Source organism: Notechis scutatus, chromosome 1, assembly GCF_049901735.1.
Source record: "Notechis scutatus isolate UNSWTSFEM ecotype Mainland chromosome 1, rNotScu1.2, whole genome shotgun sequence".
NCBI classification, from domain to species: Eukaryota; Metazoa; Chordata; class Lepidosauria; order Squamata; family Elapidae; genus Notechis; species Notechis scutatus.
This window is the reverse complement of record NC_142009.1, coordinates 163,910,008-163,931,066: the sequence shown is the minus strand read 5'-3', so window position 1 is coordinate 163,931,066 and position 21,059 is coordinate 163,910,008. Positions and strand designations below refer to the sequence as shown.

Sequence of the window (21,059 nt, the reverse complement as noted above, 5' to 3'; positions counted from 1 at the left end):
AGTTTTATGTATAGAAGTGCCAGAGAATCATTATCAATCAATTTCATGGTCCTTTTTACAATCTATATTACATTTCTATTTTTAACTCTGAGACCAGGAATGTCATGTCCAAATAAATAAATAAAAAACTTAAACTTGGAATTCTGACTCCCATATATCCTGATCAATTCAGTGTCTGTTAAAGTATTTCTACAGGTATACTGTCAAGAGCAAAGAATAGTTTATTTCAGGTACCATATTATCCACTGATACTTTTTTCTTTTTCAGAGGAAGACTTACATTTAAAATGGATTTTTCTGTATAGTGATATAATTATTAAAGCAAATAAAGTCAAATAAGATTTTAAATAATGAATGATACAGTATGCTTATATTTGCTGTTTATTTCAATTGTGGAAACTTTGTGGAAACAAAACCAAGAAGCCACAAGTAGCAGAAAATAAATTACATTTTTTGGCTAATTGACACTGGGTTAAATCCAGTTAGTATAATTCCATTAACAGAATACTCTTTGATCCTTGGAAGATTTATATCAGTGAGTAGGGTAGAAGTTGTTAGCGGTTCTCCCCTGCAGTGCTTATAAACAATACTGCACTGTTTCAAAGAGTCCCTTCAACTCACTAGAGTAAATTGAGAAATAGTAAGAAAGGGAGTAGAATTGACCAGAGGAAATTGCCAAAAATAATTTCTTTAAACCATTGTTAATCACTAAAGTGATATAATTAGTCAGGCAGCCAGCTAAGCAGCATATTTTATTTTCATAACCTGAGTATCATTTAGCTTGGAAAGTCCGAGAATATGTCAGAATGTAATAGAGCAGGCATGTCCAACCTTTTTGGGTTGCCTGCGCTACACTGATTGAAGAGGAATTGTCTTTGGCTGCATATAAACGATATAATATAGTTAATATATATAGCACACAATAATGATAAACATTTATGATCAAGGGCTGTATGCACTCCGCTGGACATGCCTGCTGTATAGCTTTAAGATGAACATACCTGGTAACAGAGAGATAATAATCAGGAACTAGGGCATTTAAATTTAAATGGTTGCATAATTTCAAATATTTGCATTTGTTTTTAATAATTTGCAAATCAGGTTCTTTAAAAATTCTGAAATTCATAAGGATGTTTCAGTAGTTTCATGATCTTTCTGATTGTCTGCCTATCTATTTATATCTATCTATCTATCTGTTTTTATATATAATGCATTTGAGATATTTAATTTTGGTTGAATCCTTTTTTTTCCCTTTTCAGGATGTTGTTTGGGGATTAAACTCTTTATTTACTGTAAGTAACAATCTCACTGAATGAGTGCATATTTTGATTAACCTGCTAATATAATAAACCAGCCTTAATAGAACAGATTAGTCCTCACAATTTCCACAACCTGTATTAGTTTATTGATCCAAAATCTACACGCTTCTTGTAACTTTCAAAAACTAACACATTTATTATGGTGTAAATATCTTTGGACTGGAGTCTCCTTTATTAGATATATCTGATACAGTGGGCTCTAGTAAAAAAAAAACAAAACTTGACGTTTCATTAGCCCCATTGTTTCCTCTTCTTGAGTTACAGTGATGAAAATTGATAAACTAACAAAAATGAAGGCATGATTTACCCTGTTTTCAAACCCACCCACCCCCCAAGGTAAATGTAGACCTATATATTGGCACAAATACAAAGCAAAACATATCCCCCATATCTAATTGAAACCTAAGCTCTGGCCAGTTATGCAACATGCAGCAATAGCAACAAGAGCCTTGGAGCTTGATCAGAAGAGATTGACTTTGGCTTTCCTCCCCGGTAGCTTACTCTCCACCATAGACTCATGATGATGGTTCTACCCCAAGTTGCATCCTTCATGGAGCATTCCAAACCTTTGGCTTTGGCAAGAGCTCTGCCTGACCTTTTCTTATAGCACACCATCTAAATTCTACATGTCTCCCAGATTGTTTTTTTAATCACGTTGTTGTGTAATTTCAATAATCCTAAAATTTCCTTTAAATTTTATTTTACATTGTTTGTTTTATTTCCAGTCTTTCAGTTGGTGTTTTGAATTCACTTAGGTTTATTTGACTGCTCCGCTTCTTTGCTGTTAAGCACTTCGATTTAGTTACCTGTAAGGGTCCCTTCTGCAAGTATGCTCAGTAAATCACATACTAGGTAAACTGATCACCCCTCACACTTACTCTAGGAATTAGCCCAAGAATTTCAGAAGCCAATTTTTGCTTCATATTGCTAAAAAGGCATAAACGTGGTCTACAGGTCACTTTGAGCAGAAGGCAGTTCATAGCCATGCAAACAGGTCTATTTCTTACTGTTACTGCTGGCTAGGAGAATATAAAAATATTTTGCCCCTTATCGATCATCTTTTTATGCTTGTACGTGCAGGAGTGATTGTGGTTCCAGTACAGTATGTACTTTTGGATATTGATTTCCAGATTGGATTGAATAATCCTTCATTGGTGATATTATGGAGATTGATCTTTGTGACCTTGATCTTACCCACCTAACATAGTTTTTTAAAAAGACTTCTGAGTTAAATTATCTGTTATGCCATTTCTAAGCATATTGAAAATACCGAGTTAACGAAAGGCACCTTGTAGGTAATCCTCAATTTATGACCACAATAGAGTCAAAAATATCTGTTGCTAAGTGAGACAATTGTTAAGTGAGTTTTGCCAATCAGTTGCCAAGCATCTGAACTTTGATCACATGACCACGGGGATGCTACAAAGGTGGTAAGTGTGAAAAATGTGAAAAACAGTCATAGGTCACTTTTTTGGGTGCCGTTGTAACTTTAAATGGTCATTAAATGAATGGTTATAAGCCAAGGGCCTTGACATCTTTCTTTAAACACTCCCTCCCTAAATCTACCATTATAATAGCCTTGTAATCACAAGACTATTTGAAGCAACAATATGAGGAAAGAAAGGAGGCTGAATGGAACATGAAAATGTAAAGATTCATCTCGCAGGGCATCTTCTCCTTTTCTCCAATCTGTTGGGATGACAGGAGGCAAATTGTTGCTGTTCTGAGATGACAAAGCAACAAATTAGTAAAGGTTATCATGCAGATGGATGGCAGAACGAAAGCAATAGTGAATTTTGTAGTATTTCATTGCTATTCAAGAGCAGGCAGAATGAACACAAAACACATGCAACAGACCTCAATAAATAAATAAAAAACTCTATAAGAACTTCACATTTCAAAATCTGTTCTGAAGCTTTAAACATGTATTGTGCATACAGTGCACACACTATACACACAAACACATACCAAAATTCAACAAACAAAACAAACAGGATAGTACAGGTAATCCTGGACCATTCATTTAGTGACCATTCAAAATTACAATGGCACTGAAAAAAGTGATTTATGACCATTTTTCACACTTCCAACTGTTGTAGCATCCTTGTGGTTGATCAAAATTTGTACACCTGGCAACTGCCATGTATTTATGACAGTTGCAGTGTCCTGGATCATGTGATCACCTTTTGCGACCTTCTGACAAGTAAAGTCAACGGGAAACCAGCTTCACTTAGCAACCATGATACGAACTTAACAACTGCAGTGATTTAACAATTGTGGCAAGAAAGATTGTAAACTGGGGCAAAACTTCCTTAACAACTGTTTTGCTTATCAATGGGAATTTTGGGCTCAATTGTGGTCGTAAGTCAAGGATTCCCTGCAGTCTTTGTATTTACAACATATAGTCTGAACACACGTGCCATTGCATTTACATATGGCTGCAAGAAAACCCACAAACCTAAAATACAATATATAACCCGCATAAAAGCCACAATCCATTAAATCTAATACAGGTAGTCCTTGACTAACAACCAGTCAAAGTTATGACAGACCCAAAAAGTGGTCATGGATTTGAAGATCAAATGGCTGGGCCCCTTTCATGGTCTCATGACTGAACTTCAGATACTCAGCAGCTATGGTGCCATTTATAGCATTCCACAGTCGTGTTTTCAGCAAAATTATGCCCATAGTGAACCATTGTTTCACTTAATGACCCTGGATTTGCTTAATGATGGTGTATTTGTTTAATGACTGTACATTGTGTCTCACAAATTTGGAGCGGAAAAAGCTGCACAAAACATTTTTCCACCCGTGGCAGAAAGGGGAAAATTAGAAATAAGAAAACATTATCCAGGAGAAGCAGAAAGTGAATTTTAACCGGGTCCCATGGATGCTTTGCTATTCCTCACTTTCAGCTTTATGATTACTTTTGCTTCTGTGTTTGTTTTGAATTACTCCTGTGTTACATCCAAACTTAACTTAGCTATAGATAGAATTCCCTATCTTAGTACCCTTTTTAAACTTCCCAACCATGCAACATTTGTTATTATTAGACAAATATTATTTGACTCACCAGCTTTAATCCTTTCTTTTCCATACTGGTGAAATTATTGTCCATGGACTGTATAGGTAAACTAATGACATGCATAGAATTTGTTTCTACTGATGTTGCTTATTGAAACTCAACTAAATCCTTGTAGAAGTATTTTTAGGGCTCTGAAAGTCCATACCAAGCAACAATTAGACTGCAAACTTAATCAGTGAGAAATCAAGCTTTAACAGATTAACAGAGTTGGAAGGGACCTTGTAGGTCATCTGGTCCAAACCCCCCCAAGCAGGAGACCCTACACCATTTCTGACAAATGGCAGTCCAATCTCTTCTTGAAAGCTCCCACAACTTCGGAAGGCAAGCTGTTCCATTGGTTGATTGTTCTCTAATTGATATTTTCATAATAGCCAAATGGAGATCGCTATTATCTGAAAGAAACCTGTGCATACATATTTGGGATGCTTTAGAATATAAGTGCTTTGTTTTGGTTAGTAGAAATGCTGGATCTATATGTATTATACATATTACACATATATTTCAAGCATTGAACCATTTGGCTTTAAAAGATTCCTTTCTTTCCTCAGTTTGCATTCTTACTCATTGCAACCAAAGTTTGTTTCTTTGCTTTTTGATCCCTGATTTTTTGCAAGGATAAGCTATAGACGTTTATTCCTTCTATAGGCAAGTTCTCAGCCACTTGTTTAACAATCATTCAAACTTAAAGTGGTTCTGAACAAATAGCAGTTATGACTGGTCCTTGGAGTTATGGACATCAGTGTCCCTGTGGTCACATGATTGCAGTGAGCCACAGTCAAATTACTTTCTGACATTCCCTGCTGGCTTCTCACAGTGAAGTCAATGGGGAAGGCGTAAGTCACAATCACACCAAATCCTCAATAAATGATCTATGTGATCCCTAACTGTGACTTCAGTTAGCGACAGCAATTCCAGTCCCAATTTCTGTCACAAACCGATATGACAACTGGAGCCTACAGGGACCCAATCTCTCACACCTGCAGGCTTCAGCAAGGAACAGCAAACAGAGGGAAGGCCTGAAGCACCAAAGCCTTCCCTCTGTTTCCAAAGCCTTTTGCCGCAGATCTTGTCCAGGCCTCAATTAGTAGAGAATAGAGGCCTAAAGTGTGGGATCTCGCACTACTGATCTCGTGGTACTTTAGACCTGTGTTCTCTGTGAATGCACCGAGGGCCTGAAGTAACGAATCAGGCAAAGAAACTGCGGCAGAGAGGAGACAGTTTGCTAGATCTTTGCAAGGTAAGTGAGTCTCTACAGGCCCAGTGCCTGTGGACACCCATATTGGGGTGGGGGTGGGGGGAATAGGCAGCGTGAATGTTGCAGTGCTTCTGTGATCATAAGGGTGAACGACCGTTGTGATGATGCAACATTCATAACCTCAGGACTGTGTCGTAAGTACCTGGGGGGGTATGTCGCTAAATGAACTGTTGTAACTCAAGGATTAACTGTACTTCCATTATTGGAAGGGATAGAATAGCCATGAGAGTCCCTGTGATGGGAAAGTCAGGGCCTGCCAGGTTACAAGGGAAGATATGTCAGGAGATTAGCAAGCATATTATATTCCACAGGTACCACATTGCAAACTCCCAAACTAAAATCTCTTTTAGATCTCAGTCATTTGAATTGTATTTGTCAAATTTTTCCATTATTTTTCTGCTTATCCACTTACTGTAGAGCTTGTGAGAGTGAAATTGATTCAGTTGCCCTGCTTCCATTCACTCAGCTTTATTAGCTAACAAAGAACTCTAGAGGTACATATTTTGTCCTTTTTCTTTATACTAACATCTTACTAGGCAAATGAAGGTGAATAATTATTGCAGTTTGTCCTTGACTTAGTAGCCATTCATTTAATCTCCATTTATATTTACAATGGCCCTGAAAAAGTTACTCAGAACCAGTTGTCACATTTATAACCATTGCAGCATCCCTACAGTCATGTAATCAAACTTCTGATGCTCAGCAACTGGTAAATAACAATGGTTGAAGGATCCCAGAGTTCTGGGATTATCATTTGCAACTTTCCTAAAGAGCTTCTGACAAACAAAGTCAATGGGAGAAGCCAGGATCCCTTAATGACCTCATGATTCACTTAACAACTGTGGCAAAAAGGTTGCAAAATGGGACATGACTCACATAATAACTGTCTTGTTTAGCAATGGAAAAGTTGGGGTCGATTGTGAGGTAAGGACTACCTATATTCAGCTCAAATAGCACACTAGGAGTCATGGAGAAATAAAAACTATGGTCTGATAACTTGATTGTAGAATGTGGTACTGTTAAACCAAGCCTTTATGCCATCTTTCCCCCAGGAGCTGAAAGCATACATTGCACTCCATCTTCCCATTTTTCCACACTGGCAATTTATGAAGCAGCCCCAAATTACTATGTGACCTTCTATAGCCCTTAAATATATTTAGGGATTAAATATGTATTTAGTGTCATTCAGTATATTTTATTCATACATAGAACATTTAAACTCATCAATGAGCTAATTTTGACAACCCAACAAAATGTATTTTCCAAGGATATTTGATACCATGACAGTTTGAAATTGGGCTTGTTCAAAGCTGCTATTCAAGAAATAGAGACCCAAACAATCATAATTTATAACAAGCCTTTTTAAAAAAAATCACTTATTTTGTGTTTTTTAGGATCTCTTGAATTTTGATGATCCTTTAAATATTGAAGCTGCAGAACATCATTTACGTGACAAGGTGAGTAGCAGTATATTGAAAATTACAATTCTACTGCTCATTTCTTAAATATTAATTTGGTAGTTTTCAAAAGGAAAATATGTAAATTAATATTTTCAAGGTATCACTGGATCGAAAATGGATTTAAGATTAGATATAAAGGAGATACAGCAGTCTGACAGATTATTGTATACCAAGAATATCAAGCCAACAGACAGCCATGATATTACACGCTTATGCTTATGAAGAAAATTATTGCTTAAAGGAATTTTAAAAATTGCCCATATATTATATTCTAAAGCATCCAAGCTAAAGTTTACAAAAAGAACGCTTACATACAGTGCATTCAGAAAGTTTTCGGACACCCTTTACTTTTGTCAATTTTGTTATGCTGCAGCTGTCAACGTTCCAAGTAATGCACCCATAGAAAGCAGAACTCTGAGGCAGGCAAATTCCCCAAAGAACAATGTATTGGATACATCATATGGACACATCGTATTGGCTCCTTGGAGGCCAAATGGCATTGCTTTAAATTGGAAGCTCCCTAGGGGACAATTGAATGCCATTTCCCATTCATCTCATTCCCTAATCTTCACTTGGTAGTATGCCTCTCATAGGTGTAACTTAATGAACACCTTTCCTTTTGCAAGGTGGGCTAGCAGGACCTTCATTAGGGGGAGTGGATACATGTTTTCCATGCAGACGGCATTAATTCCCCTAAAATCTACTCATAGCCTCATTGACACAACCTTTTTCTCTTTGAATAGAACCAGGGTGGTGACCCTTGATTTTGCTGGTTGTATGAACCCCCTAGCTAGGTTCATGTCGATGTACTCCCTTAGCTCTCATTTCTTTTGGGGTCATGGAATATATTTTTGCCTTTGGTAGTTTCGCCCCAGGGACAAATTTGATGATACAGGCAGTGAGAGTGGGGGTTAGAGTGTTGCATTCTTCTTCACTGAAGATGCCTGCTAGGTCCCAGTACTCTTTGGGAATTTGGGGCATCCCTGGGGGCTGCTCAGATGTGGTCTTTGTTTTGTCATTTCGCTTACTGACATTTAGCTGTTGGGCAGTTTCTTCCATAGCGGTGCCAGGAAGAGGGAGGGGGCCTACTTCCAGTCTTAGTTTTCAGTCGCCCCCTTCCCATCAGGTGGTGAGGCCCCATTTGCCTAGCCATGCCAGTCTTAGAATCACTGCTTCCACCATTTTTTGTGCCACTATGAAGCAGATGAGTTCTCAGTGCCAGCCCATCTCTAGTCTGACGGGTTTGGTAAGGAATGTGGCAGGGGCTCCCCCTATCAGTGATCCATCCACTTGCTCGAATTGTATGAGTCGAGTCATCATTTTCATCATGATCTGTAGCTTTAGGACCATGGGCAGGCTGATCAAGCAGTGGGTGCAGCCCGTGTCTACGATGGCTTCCATTTCCCATTTTGCCTCTGTCTTGGACACTATCAGTTTTGATGGGATGGTGAAGGGCTGGATGGCTTCACTTACCATTGGGTCATCTTTGCCCTCATTGTTGCTGTCGTAGGCCATGGGCACTCGGGGTCCCTTTTAGACCCTGTGCAACAACACAATGCATACTGTAGGAGAGCAAATGCCACGATGTTGAAGGACCTGCCTGTAGAGCCCAGAGACAGGATTATTGCAAGGCACAGAACTGTGGAAGGCTACAATAAAATTTGTACTGAAGGTTCCCAAGAGCATAGTGGCCTCTAATAATTCTCAAATGGAAGAAGTTTGGCACAACTAGGACTCTTCCAAGAGCTGGTCGCCCAGTCAAACTGACCAATTGGAGAAAAGGGCCTTAGTAAGAGAGGTGTCCAAAGGCCCAATGGTCACTCTGACTGAGCTCCAGAGATTGTGTGTGGAAACGGGACAGAGTTCCAGAAGGACAACCATCAGTGCAGCCCTCCACCGATCTGGGCTTTATGGCAGAGTGGCTAGACAAAAGCCTCTCCTCAGTGCAAAGCATATGAAAGCCTGCTTGGTGTTTGCATTATGCTGTGGGTGTGTTTTTCAGCAGCAGGGACTTGGAGACTGGTCAGGGTTGAAGAAAAGGTAAAGTACAAGGATATCCTCAATGAAAACCTGCTCCACAGCACTCAGGACCTCAGACTGGGCCGAAAGTTCACTTTCCAACATGACAACGATCCTAAGTACACAACCAAGATAACGCAGGCTTAGGTACAACTGTGAATGTCCTAGAGTGGCCCAGACAGACTTGAGACCTATTGAACATCATTGGAGGGACTTGAAAATGGCTGTCCAACCACGATCGCCATCCAACCTGACTGAGCTTGAGAGGATTTGCAAGGAAGAGTGGCAGAAAATCCCCCAATCCAGGTGTGCAAAGCTTGTCACATCATACCCAAAAGACTCGAGGCTGTAATTGCTGCCAAAGGTGCTTCAACAAATTACTGAATAAAAGGTCTGAATACTTATGCCAATATATGTCAGGTTTTTTTTTTCTTTTAATAAATTTAAAGACATTTCTAAAATTCTGTTTATTGTTATGTGGTACTGAGTGTAAATTAATTGGGAGGGGAGAAAAATCAAGCTGCAGCATAACAAAATTGACAAAATTGAAGAGGATCTGAATACTTTCTGAATGCATTGTATGTACTCCATTTTCACATCCTCCAGACATTACCTTACCAAGTTATTTATCAGCACCTCACCAATATTTGTTGAATTTGACAGAGTTGAAGTGCAAATCAGTGCAGCTATCCACCGATCTGGGCCCTGGCAGAGTTGGGCAACAAACGCATTGACTTTTAAAATTTGATGGACGGGCGGGTATCCAAGCAAAAACTGCAGTTCCCCTTTTCAAAGCGAGGGGAGGAAAGAGTTTTGTTCAAGCGGGAGAGACGCCTGCCGTACTCGGGGTAGGTCTGAGAATTCCAAACTCAATCAAGTTAAATTTCACGCACAACATAGATAGATAGATAGATAGATAGATAGATAGATAGATAGACAGATTCTTCCCTACGAATAAACGACTGTGTGTGTGTATGTGTGTATGTGTGTATGAATGTACCCCCTCAGCTTACAAAAGTTGGCCACTTATAAGATAAAAAATAAATAAATGCCCACCCCCCAAAACATAACTCCTCCGGTGCCCACGGATAAACTGTGAACCACCAATTAGTAGCAGGGCTGACCCTTCCTCTTGAACCAATGTCTAATTGGGGGAGCAGACTCTGCCTTCAGTCTCTTGCGAGAAACTGCTGGCTAACCCTGCAAACCGCTTGCCGAGGTATGTGTGTGTGTGGAGGCTTTAGCTTGCCTTTCCCCCCACCCACCCAGCGCCCATTCCGCCGCTGCTTTTGCCATTAAACCACGAGTCCTCCCGGGCGCTTGGGAAGCCCGCTCGGCAGGAAACATCTGCGCGCCTCTCCCAGGACCTGCCCGCTCCGCCCAGCCTCCCCTCCCGGCTTACCTTGAAGGCCACGGGGAGGGTCTTGTTGCATCTCCAGTGGGAAAGCAGCACCAAGCACAAGAAGTTGGAGCTGTCGGGCCTCACCAATTCCCCCAGATGATCGGCCAGGACGTCCACCACCGAACACACCTCGGTCTGGCTGCGAGGTCCCGGGACTGGCGCGCTGAGGGCGCCGCTGTTCTCTCCCATCTTACCGCAGGGGAAGGCCATGGAGGGAGGTGTGAGCGCCTGCTGGTGCTCGGGTCTATGGGAATACGCATCACAACAGCGGGCGTTAGGGGAGGAAGGAGGCGGCGGCAGAGCTGCTGCTGCTGGCCGAGAGGCGAGGGAAAGGCGCGCCTAGGGCGCAGCGAGCCAGATGCCCAAGATCACACGGTGGGCCGCTCCGAAGCCGGGCGCAGGAGAAAACCGCCCAGCCCCCTGTGCAGGTCGGGCCCTCGCCGCCACTGCCAGTCCCGGCCGCTCCGGCCACCAGTTGCTCCTTGGGGCGCAGCTCTTCCCGTGGCCCCATTGTGCTTCTCGTGCTCCTCGATGCCGGCGGTGCTCGGGGCTCAGGCGCCTCGGCGGAGGGGATTCCCTGGGACCGAGAGATCTGAACCAGCTGCTGCAGCTCCAACGCGCCTCCTCCTGCCTCTCGGCTTCGCCGTCCCGTGGCTCTGGGTTCCAGAGTGCAGCCCCAAAGTCTGCCCGCCACGGTGGGGAGCCCGAGGCGCTCAGCGGGTGGTTGGCCGAACCCCAGAGTGCTCCTTTGGTGCTGCCTCCCACGCCCCTTCCAAATCAAAGCGGCTCAGGCGAAATGAAGCTGGGCTCTGTCGGTGGTGGCCGTGAGAGCAGCGCTCAGGGCTCCTTCTCCCGCAGTCACGACGGAGGGGCAGGGAGGCGAGCCGGCAGCATCCCGCGCTCCTCTCGGCTCGGCAGCTTCTCTCCCCGCGAAGGGACTGCGACGAGACCTCAACAGGTTTCAGCTCTCTTCGCTCCGCCGGCTCCTGCCCCCGTTTCCTGCTCTGCCTGAAAAGCCCGCCAGGCGCCCTACTTGCTCTCCACCACCCGCCCTCCGCCTCAACCACCTCCTCTCAACGCGTCTGAAAGCAGCCAAAAAGTGCGCGGTTACATACGGACCAATCTTCGGCGGGCCACATAAAAAAGACCAACGGGCCGGATGTGGCCCGCGGGCCGTAGTTTGCCCACCCCTGGGCTAGACAAAAGCCTCTCCTCAGTGCAAAGCATATGAAAGCCTGCTTGGTGTTTGCATTATGCTGTGGGTGTGTTTTTCAGCAGCAGGGACTTGGAGACTGGTCAGGGTTGAAGAAAAGGTAAAGTACAAGGATATCCTCAATGAAAACCTGCTCCACAGCACTCAGGACCTCAGACTGGGCCGAAAGTTCACTTTCCAACATGACAACGATCCTAAGTACACAACCAAGATAACGCAGGCTTAGGTACAACTGTGAATGTCCTAGAGTGGCCCAGACAGACTTGAGACCTATTGAACATCATTGGAGGGACTTGAAAATGGCTGTCCAACCACGATCGCCATCCAACCTGACTGAGCTTGAGAGGATTTGCAAGGAAGAGTGGCAGAAAATCCCCCAATCCAGGTGTGCAAAGCTTGTCACATCATACCCAAAAAGACTCGAGGCTGTAATTGCTGCCAAAGGTGCTTCAACAAATTACTGAATAAAAGGTCTGAATACTTATGCCAATATATGTCAGGTTTTTTTTTTCTTTTTAATAAATTTAAAGACATTTCTAAAATTCTGTTTATTGTTATGTGGTACTGAGTGTAAATTAATTGGGGAGGGGGAGAAAAATCAAGCTGCAGCATAACAAAATTGACAAAATTGAAGAGGATCTGAATACTTTCTGAATGCATTGTATGTACTCCATTTTCACATCCTCCAGACATTACCTTACCAAGTTATTTATCAGCACCTCACCAAATATTTATTGAATTTGCTGAAGTGCAAATTAGCCGCTATGCCCTTTCCACAAACTGTTAAGGAAGCTATCCAAGCAAAAATGAGGTAATGTTAGTCTGAAAAGATTTCCACATAATCAATTCACGATAAATTCTATTTTATTATTTTACAGTTTTCAATGTTTTAACTAAATGATCTCTTTACCAATCCCTCTAGTGTCAGAATCAGACTGACTGGTTTCTGGTTTGCACATTTCACAAAGAGATTGGTCTAGAGATGGAAACTTTTGTTTAGATTTTGTTATATTAATGAGTTACAGCTATCTTGGCTATCTTTTTGCATCTCCTCTCTTCCTTTGAATGCACATTCCAAGCTCAAGAGCATGAAAACTGTTTCTGAGTTAACTGTTCCTAGGTTTCAGCAATACAAAAAGGTGCTCACCTTGAGAAGAGGGAGCGTTAGGCCTTTTTCGCTTCCTTGAGTTATTCATAAAAGCAGGTTATCTGTGGGACCATTTCTCCCAAAGTACATCTACTCTTCCTGCCAGATGAGATAGGGTGGGTGTGCTCCTACTGCTTTTTTTAAACAATTCCACCCTAGGAGAACTAGGAAGTGTGCCTTTCCTATAGCATGTTTAGTCCTTTTGATATGGGGAATGTTCAAAAGCAGATTCAAGCAGTCTGTATTAACTGGGTAGATTCTTCTCCAGCATCATCACTGAGACCTCATAAGCTCCTTGTGTAAGGAGAAGAGAGAAAGGATCAATTTAATAGCAAAAAAAACTTCCAACTGTCTCCATAGAGGCTGAGGTAGAGACAGAGGTGCCATCATTAAACCATTAAGATACCTTCCTGTGATGGTAAGTAGAATGTGAAGATGGATCTTAGCCCAGGAGAAAAAAAGGTTATGTTCTATTGGCAAACATCTAGTACAAGTAGCAGCTAATTTCAGAGACACTCCTTTTTGTGGTAAGCAAGATCCATAGCTGTCAAACTGAGAGCTGGATATGGCCCGGGCAGGCCATGCCCAGCCCAGCTCCGCAAAGGCAAAAAACATCCAGATGTCACGATGCAGCCCATGATGCGATTGGGTTTGACACCCCTGCCCTACAGATTCCTTTTCTTTCAACAGCTTTTCTCCTCAGGAAAAATAAGGTCTCTCTCGAGATTCAGGGAAAAAATCGTCATGCAGTAAGACTTACTCTGTCTGGAATGAAAACTGTGTACTGGAATTTTAATGGAGACACATAAGTATAGGGCTATTATTGTTTCTATAAACATATTTATTTTTCAACTGCATACAGGAGGACTTCCGAACTAAAGTTGAAGATTACATTAAGCGCTATGCAAGATGATGATGGGAGATGGGTAGCAAGGCCATGAACCGCACCTTGATGTTTTCCTAAAACCACCACCACCAAAAAAGAGGGTTTTTTGTCTTGTGTTCATGTTATTTTGATAAAGAAAACAATCCTCTTTGTTAAATGAAAAGATTGTCCATACAGCAAGAAAATGATCTATGTTGGCTACAAAAAATTGTTTAATTTTCAACAGTCTCCTTTTGAAATTGTACCATATATTCAGAAGCGAGATCTTGATAGTAAAGAGAAAGCCCTGTTAAGATCATTTATTCATTTCAAATTTTTCTTAATAGCTAGTACGGAATATTTAAGTATGGCAATAAATAAATGTGGGCCAAAATTGAAATAACATGTCATGCATTATATTGAGTGCATATGTTAGCTCTGCCTACTGTTGCTGTTAAATTTGAAATTGCTGATACTGGTTCATTTTTTATCTACTGTGTTAAATTTGCATTTACTGTGCAAAGCACTTATTGAAACCAAGGCTGAGTCTGAACACATATAAATACAGTGTATTTCTTTTGAAAAATAACTATTTAACATGCAAATGTAATGAAAGGTATAATACTTTTAAAATACCTTTAGTTTCTGGTGTGGAGAATTGATAGTTCAGATTATTATAAAACAACGTAATTTTAATTTTCTGGTATCAAAGCTTTAGTAAAAAGCTAATCCTTGAGATCAAATTAATGCTGACTGTAACTTAATTGCAACACTGTAAGAAGTCAAATTTTTCAGGATAAACATGGCATAAAAAACTTTGAATATAACCTCCGGTAGCTCTATCTCATGTAAAGTATGTATGAATTGCAAAACCATTTGGGTTGAGTATATACTGTGCGGGTATATTTAAAAGCAGATGCTACATTCAATATGTACTTCATATTTTATCTTAACTCTTTTTTGACACAATGGTCATTCAAAACAGTGAGAATCATATCCCTCAAATAATTTAAAATTAAATTATTGCCAAAGTAGACACAAATAAATGTTTGTTTAGTTTCATACACATTGTGTGCATAATATTTCTGCCTCAACTTTTTTCATATAGTAGAAGAATCTTATTAGGTCCTTCTGTAATTTCCCAAACCTTCAATTTAATGGTGTCATTGGGAGAAAGGTGTGTATAAAAGCAGGACGTCTGCTGATTCTGAATAGAATTTTACCTATGCATATTTTATGCATTTTTTTAAAAAAAATGTAAAATTGGAATGAGATTTTATGCATGTTTGGAATGGTGAATGGGATTTTATGCATGTCCAGATTTTAATCATTGCATCTGAAATCTGAAAGTGTATTAAATCAAATGTTTACTATATCATACTTCTTTAAACTTTTGATAATCAATTTATTATAATTACGCATCAGTAAATATTATCAATCTTGAATGAAGGAGAATATACATGTCCAGGATAATGTTGTAGGATCCAGTCCGAGTCGGTCACTGGGACCAGAGGTTTTGTCTTCTGAGTTTTTGGACTTGTGCTGGAGCCCATCTTCAGGGAACTTCTTCTAACAGAGTGTGTGATGTTCTGTGTATGGTATTTATACGGTGCCTGTTGTATGTGGCTTTTAGATGTTGATTGGGGTGTGTTGATGGCTGGCTATCAACCATCAAGCCAGCCATCAACGCACTCCAATCAACATCTAAAAAGCCACATGCAACAGGCACCATATAAATATCACATACACAACACACATTCTGCTAAAGAGAAGTTCCCTGATAATGGGCACCAACATGAGTCCGAAAACTCAAAAGACAAAACCTCTGGTCCCAATGACTGACCTAGATTTGATCTATCATTGGTGTAATGATATTCAAAACAAGGCACTGCGAGGTTCAGTTGGAATGAGAATTAATTAAATACATGGATTAAATGTTCATTGCAATTAATGGTTCTTAGAAAATGCTTAATTTGTTCAAATAGAAGTTTCAAAATAAAAAGTATTTCTTTGAAATTTGAGTTACTCAGAGGTTCTGAGAAAATTATCTCTTGTCTGTCTTTGGGAAATTGTTTACAAAAGTTCTGAGACAATAATATAGTGGGCAGATAGAGCTTGTTTCTAGTAGGACAGTTTTCACAAAAATATTGTTTGCATTTTGAAGAAATATAACCAAAGTTACAAAATGAGTATTGTAAGTTGACACACAATTAAAATTAAACACAGTTTTTCTCCATGAACAATGCAAAATTCTTAATACACATAGCCATATTTTCATTTTCCAAAAAATTATCGAGCAATAAACTGCTGTAGAGAAAACTGTGTATAGAGAGAATAGCTGGATAATGACAGGATACAGAAAACAATTGGGATAGCTAACACAAAAGAGAATTAGGAGCCATTGTTTTATACCCACAATACTAAAGGTAGTAGAGATCCTTGGGAGATTGGAACACCTGGGAGATGTTGGTTTCATGCAACATATGCATGAAGCTGGGAGGATTGACTGGAGCACAGCTGGCCTTTGGGAAACTGGTGGCCAATGCAGCTCAGAGAAACTGTTGGACATTGAAAGTAATTAAAAGGGCACTTCCAATTGACTCAAAGTTCTCTGAAAGAATTATTTGGATTGTGGTTCTGTGTCAACTCTGAAGTGAACCTGGCTGAAGCATCTTGCGTTGCCACGAAGCCTGAGAAAGGGAAGGGAGGGGGGAAGTAGGTAGCCCAGTCAGCAGTCAAAACAAAGTTTTCCTGTGGGAACCAAGGACATTGTAACAGGTGGCTGGTGAAGGAGAACAAGCTGCCAGGACACAGGCGACACCTAGGAGGGGGGTAATTTTACTCTTTTAATTAGGTGAAAACCACGGGAGCCTTTAGAGTTGGTTTTCACTGGCTGTGCCGATATGACGTCTCCAATAAACATGTTCTTTGAGGAATCTACCTGCCTCAGAGTTATGCTTTTCTATTTTTTCAAATTTTTTGTTTTATTTATATACTCAATTTCAATTAAACTGTGTGCTGTCTGGGTGCAATTATTTTTAGGAAATCATAATCAAAATGTTTTTAATAATCATCACATTGATGCTAATTCAATAATAATATTTTACTTATCTACTTCAACAAATCTCCTTTATAACGTTAATCAGTTTTGTATCCCCATGTTTCTAACTTCTGTTTTTATTATCAAACCATTGGTAAAATAAGTCCCATGTCAAGAACTATTAAGTTCCTTCCTTTTCCTTAGTTGTAAGCGTTAATCTATACATTTCTGCACATTCTAATATTTTTTTAATTACACACTCATCTGTCGGGATCTCTTCACTTTTCCATTGTTGTGCAAATACAATTCTGGCTGCAGTTAGTACATGTAAAATCAAATATATATTCCCTTTATCATATTTTTCCAGTAGGATGCCCAACAAAAATATTCCTGGTTTCAAATCAATATGTTGCTTTATCATTTTTTCCAACCTAGTATGTATTTCTGTCCAATTTTTTTTGCCTTTGGGCATGTCCACCACATATGATAATACAAACCAAGTGTCTGGTTACACTTTCAACGTTTAGTGGACATGTCTTTAAACATCTTTGCCAATCTTGTTGGTGAAAAATGCCATCTATAAAATATTTTGTACAAGTTTTCTTTATATGCAGTTGACATAGTTTAACATTCCTATCCCACAGTTTCTGCCATTTATCCAGTTCTGTTGTATATCCAAAGTTTTAAGCCCAAATTATCATTGTCTCCTTTACTTGCTCACTTTCCAATTTGATGCTTAATAAATAGCTATGTATTTTCTTTATTAATTTTTCATCCATCCCAATTAATATCTGGTCTAATTCTGTTACTTCTTTATTAAAACCATACACTTTAACATCTTTCTCATATTGAGATTGTATCTGCACTTGTGGCCACTGTGCTATATCCATCCCTCTTCTTGCTTAGTTTTTAATTTCCCCTTTTCATTCAAAATATCTTTATATCTTATATTTTTTTTCCAAATTGATAACATTAGGATGTATCAGTGCTTCCATTGTGGAAAGCCAGACTGATATTTTCAAATAGTGTTGTTCTTTAATTTTTACCCATACTGATAGTAGTGCATTTCTAATATGTCTTTGAACATAGTTATGTATCTTATTTTTCCCATGCTGTAAAAAAGCAAGCCAAACTTATTGAAGATCATGTCCCTCTAAGGTTAATAGTTCTTTTATGCCTCAAATTAATCAATTCTTTCACCCATGTAAGTATTGAGGCCTGATAATACAATTCCCAATCTGGCAACCCAAAGCCCCCTCTTTTTTTTGGAATCTTGCAACATTTTCAGGCTTATTCTTGCTTTTTCTTCCTAGCCAAATATATCTTAGTATTATTTTGTTTAGTTCTTCAAAATATTTTCTCATTTTTATTGGAATTGTTTGAAATAAGTATAATAGTCTTAGCAAAATATTCATTTTTATAGTAGCTATTCTTCCTGTCAACAAAAATTGCAAGTTTTCCATTTCTCCAAATCTGATTTGATTTGATGCATCAGCTCAGTATAATTGTCCTCTTTAATCATTGCACATTTTGCTGTTAGTTGTATCCCTATGTACTTTATTTTCTTGACTATCTGTATGTCAGTTCTTTTCATTAGCTCTCTTTTCTGTGTATCTGTAAGATTTTTAACTAGTATTTTAGTCTTTTTGTTTATTTTCAGTCCTGCAACTTCACCATATTATTCTATTTTTTAAATTAACTTAGGTCCAGTTTCTTGTGGATCTTCTAAGATAAAAACCAAATTGTCTGTGAACGCCTGTAACTTGTATTTCTCTCTCTTTTTTCGTAACTTTTATTTCTTTGACCTGTCTAATATTTCTAGGTAGCACTTCCAAAGTCAGTATAAATAGTAAAGGGGATAATGGACATCCTTGTGCCTTTTTTATATTAAAAATCTCTGTCATGTCCCCATTTACCTTAGCTGTTTGTTTATGATAAATTGCCTTAATCATATTAATAAATCTCTCCCCCAAATCCATGAATTTCAATTGTAATAACATAAATTGCCAATTGATGTTATCAAATGCTTTCTGTGCATCAAAAAATGTCCAGTTCATATTTGAGCCAATTCCAAGGTGCAAAGATGTGAGAACTTTAGGCTGAGAATGTGATAACAGGTAGTTCCCAGGTACCATGAGCTCGCTCCTCCAGTGGTGAGACAAAACAGATGGCCCAAGATTCTTTCCCTCCTCCCAATATCCCAAAGGTACATCAAAGCTGAGAAAAGGAACAAAGAAAAACCCCATGCAAACGTAACACAAATCCTCCCCACTCCCACCAGAATGGCAAAGTCCCGATAGAGATCTATAGGACCTGACATGCTGCTCCCCTAAGAAAAGGAGACATCCACCTGTAGACAAAGTAATAAAGTGGAAGACAACAATAAGAACGATTAGTTTTGTTAAAGTAGAGTTGGTGGAAGCGCTTGATTCATCTAGGGCAGGGCTGTCGAACTCCTGGCTCATGGGCCAGATGCATCACATGCTGGCCACATCACACCCAGGTTAGTGAAGGAAAAATTCCAGATAATCATGTGACATCACTGTGACATGAGTTTGACACTCCTGATCTAGGAGCTGTAATGTGTTTTTTGTGAACCCACTCGTTTTGTGATGTGGGGAGGCCTTTCCAGGCCACTAAATACCAGGCAGACCCATGGTGTCATCTTGAATCAAGGTTCTGTTTAATCTCAAAGTTTTGCCTTCTACCATAATGGGCTGTAGTAAGGGGGTGTGTGGGTTGTAAGACCAAGGTCACTTCGAGTTTTAATAGGCTGAAATGGAAGATTAGGTGCACTTGCTGCAATGACTTGGGTAATTGAAGCTCCACTGTGACCAGGTTAATAATGCAGGCGATGGGGAATGGTTCTATGAATTTTGGTCCAAGTTTTTTAGATAGTTGCAAGGATTGTAAGAACCAAGTGGAAAGGTAGACTCAACCCCCAACTTCAAATTGTTTAGGCTCCACTCTCTTTTTGTCTGCCTGAGCCTTGTAGGCTGCTTTTGCAAACTATGGGCCAGATATGTCTTTAGCTGATTGATCCATTCCTTTAGGGAGGGGATTGTTGGTTCTGTAGTGGGTAGTTCAGGTATCGAGTTAAATTCTTGGCCCATGGCTACTTGGAATGGGGTAAAACCCATGCTGGTGTGCACTGAATTGTATGCTGCCTCCTCAAATGCCAACAGGTTGGTCCATTCATCCTGTTGGTAGTTAATAAAGCATTGGGGGTATTGTTCCAGAACTGCATTCCATCATCCCATTCACTTCAGGATGGTGATTAGAACTGAGGCCCTGGTCGATTCCCAAAAGATCCAAAAAAGCTTTCCAGAGTTTTGAGGTGAACTGGATCCCCCGATCTGATTATAATGCAGCATGGAGTGTCATGTAAGTGGTATGTGTAAAGTAAGAACAGTTTACTCGAGTTTTGGCCATTGGGATTTTATGGCACTGGACAAAGTGGACCCTTGGGAAAAGGTCAGTCACTACCCAAATTACTGTTTACAGTGCCCTCTGGGAGTTCTATGATAAAATCCATAGAAATCTCTCTCCAGGGTGCTGAAGGATCCACTACTAGTTGTAAAAAGGCCAGGGATTTTTCCCTGCCTGTGCTTTGCTGCCATGCAGGTGGGGCAGCTGGCAACATAACTTTCAATGTCCTTTTTAACGGATGGCCACCAAAATTGTTGTTTCGGAGGTGCAGAGTTTTTCCAAACCAAAGGGCCCTGCCAATTTGGAGTCATGGTAGGCTTGCATGGTTTTTAGTCTTTTGCTAGCTGGCACATAAGAGTAGTGGTGGGCTGCAAAATTTTTAACAACCCGTTTTCTGGCTGGGTAAGTGTGACCGGTTGGTCATGTGACTGGGTGAGTGGTGTCACTCATCACACCCAGCCTTGCCTCCCAGCCACTCGCCTCAAAGGAAGAGGTAGGATTCAGCCGGTTGGGGCTAATCCCACCACTGGCTGGCCCCGCCCCCACCCATTTTTCAGGCTGTTTTGGGGCTGTTTTCAGGCAGTTTTTCAGGCCATTTGTGGCGCAAAAAGCTGCCTGAAACAGCCTGAAAAACAGCTAGAAAAATGGCTGGAAAATGGCCCGAAAACAGGCCCAAAAATGGGCTGGGGCAGGGCCAGCCAGTGGTGGGATTTGATAGTTCGCTGAACTGCATCTAATCTTAACTATTGGTTTGCCAGAACCAGTGAGAATTAGCAGCAGCCCACCTCTGCATAAGAATTTTCCTCCCACCCATGGTAGTCTGTCT

General features: G+C 40.3%; 1 protein-coding gene across 4 annotated transcripts in view; it reads left to right on the top strand.

Moving 5' to 3' along the window:
- The window catches only part of UBE2F (ubiquitin conjugating enzyme E2 F (putative)), a 60,790-nt gene extending 44,995 nt beyond the window's left edge, over window positions 1-15,795 (top strand). For 2 of the 4 annotated variants that reach the window (XM_026673148.2, XM_087949410.1), the window contains 3 exons: window positions 1,259-1,291; window positions 7,053-7,115; window positions 13,762-15,795. In XM_026673148.2, coding sequence (XP_026528933.1) covers window positions 1,259-1,291; window positions 7,053-7,115; window positions 13,762-13,812 — 147 coding nt within the window. In that variant the 3' untranslated portion in view covers window positions 13,813-15,795. The remainder of the gene's footprint in view (window positions 1-1,258; window positions 1,292-7,052; window positions 7,116-13,761) is intronic. The other 2 variants (XM_026673149.2, XM_087949412.1) reach the window with 1 other exon arrangement.
- The last annotated feature ends 5,264 nt before the right edge of the window (window positions 15,796-21,059 follow it).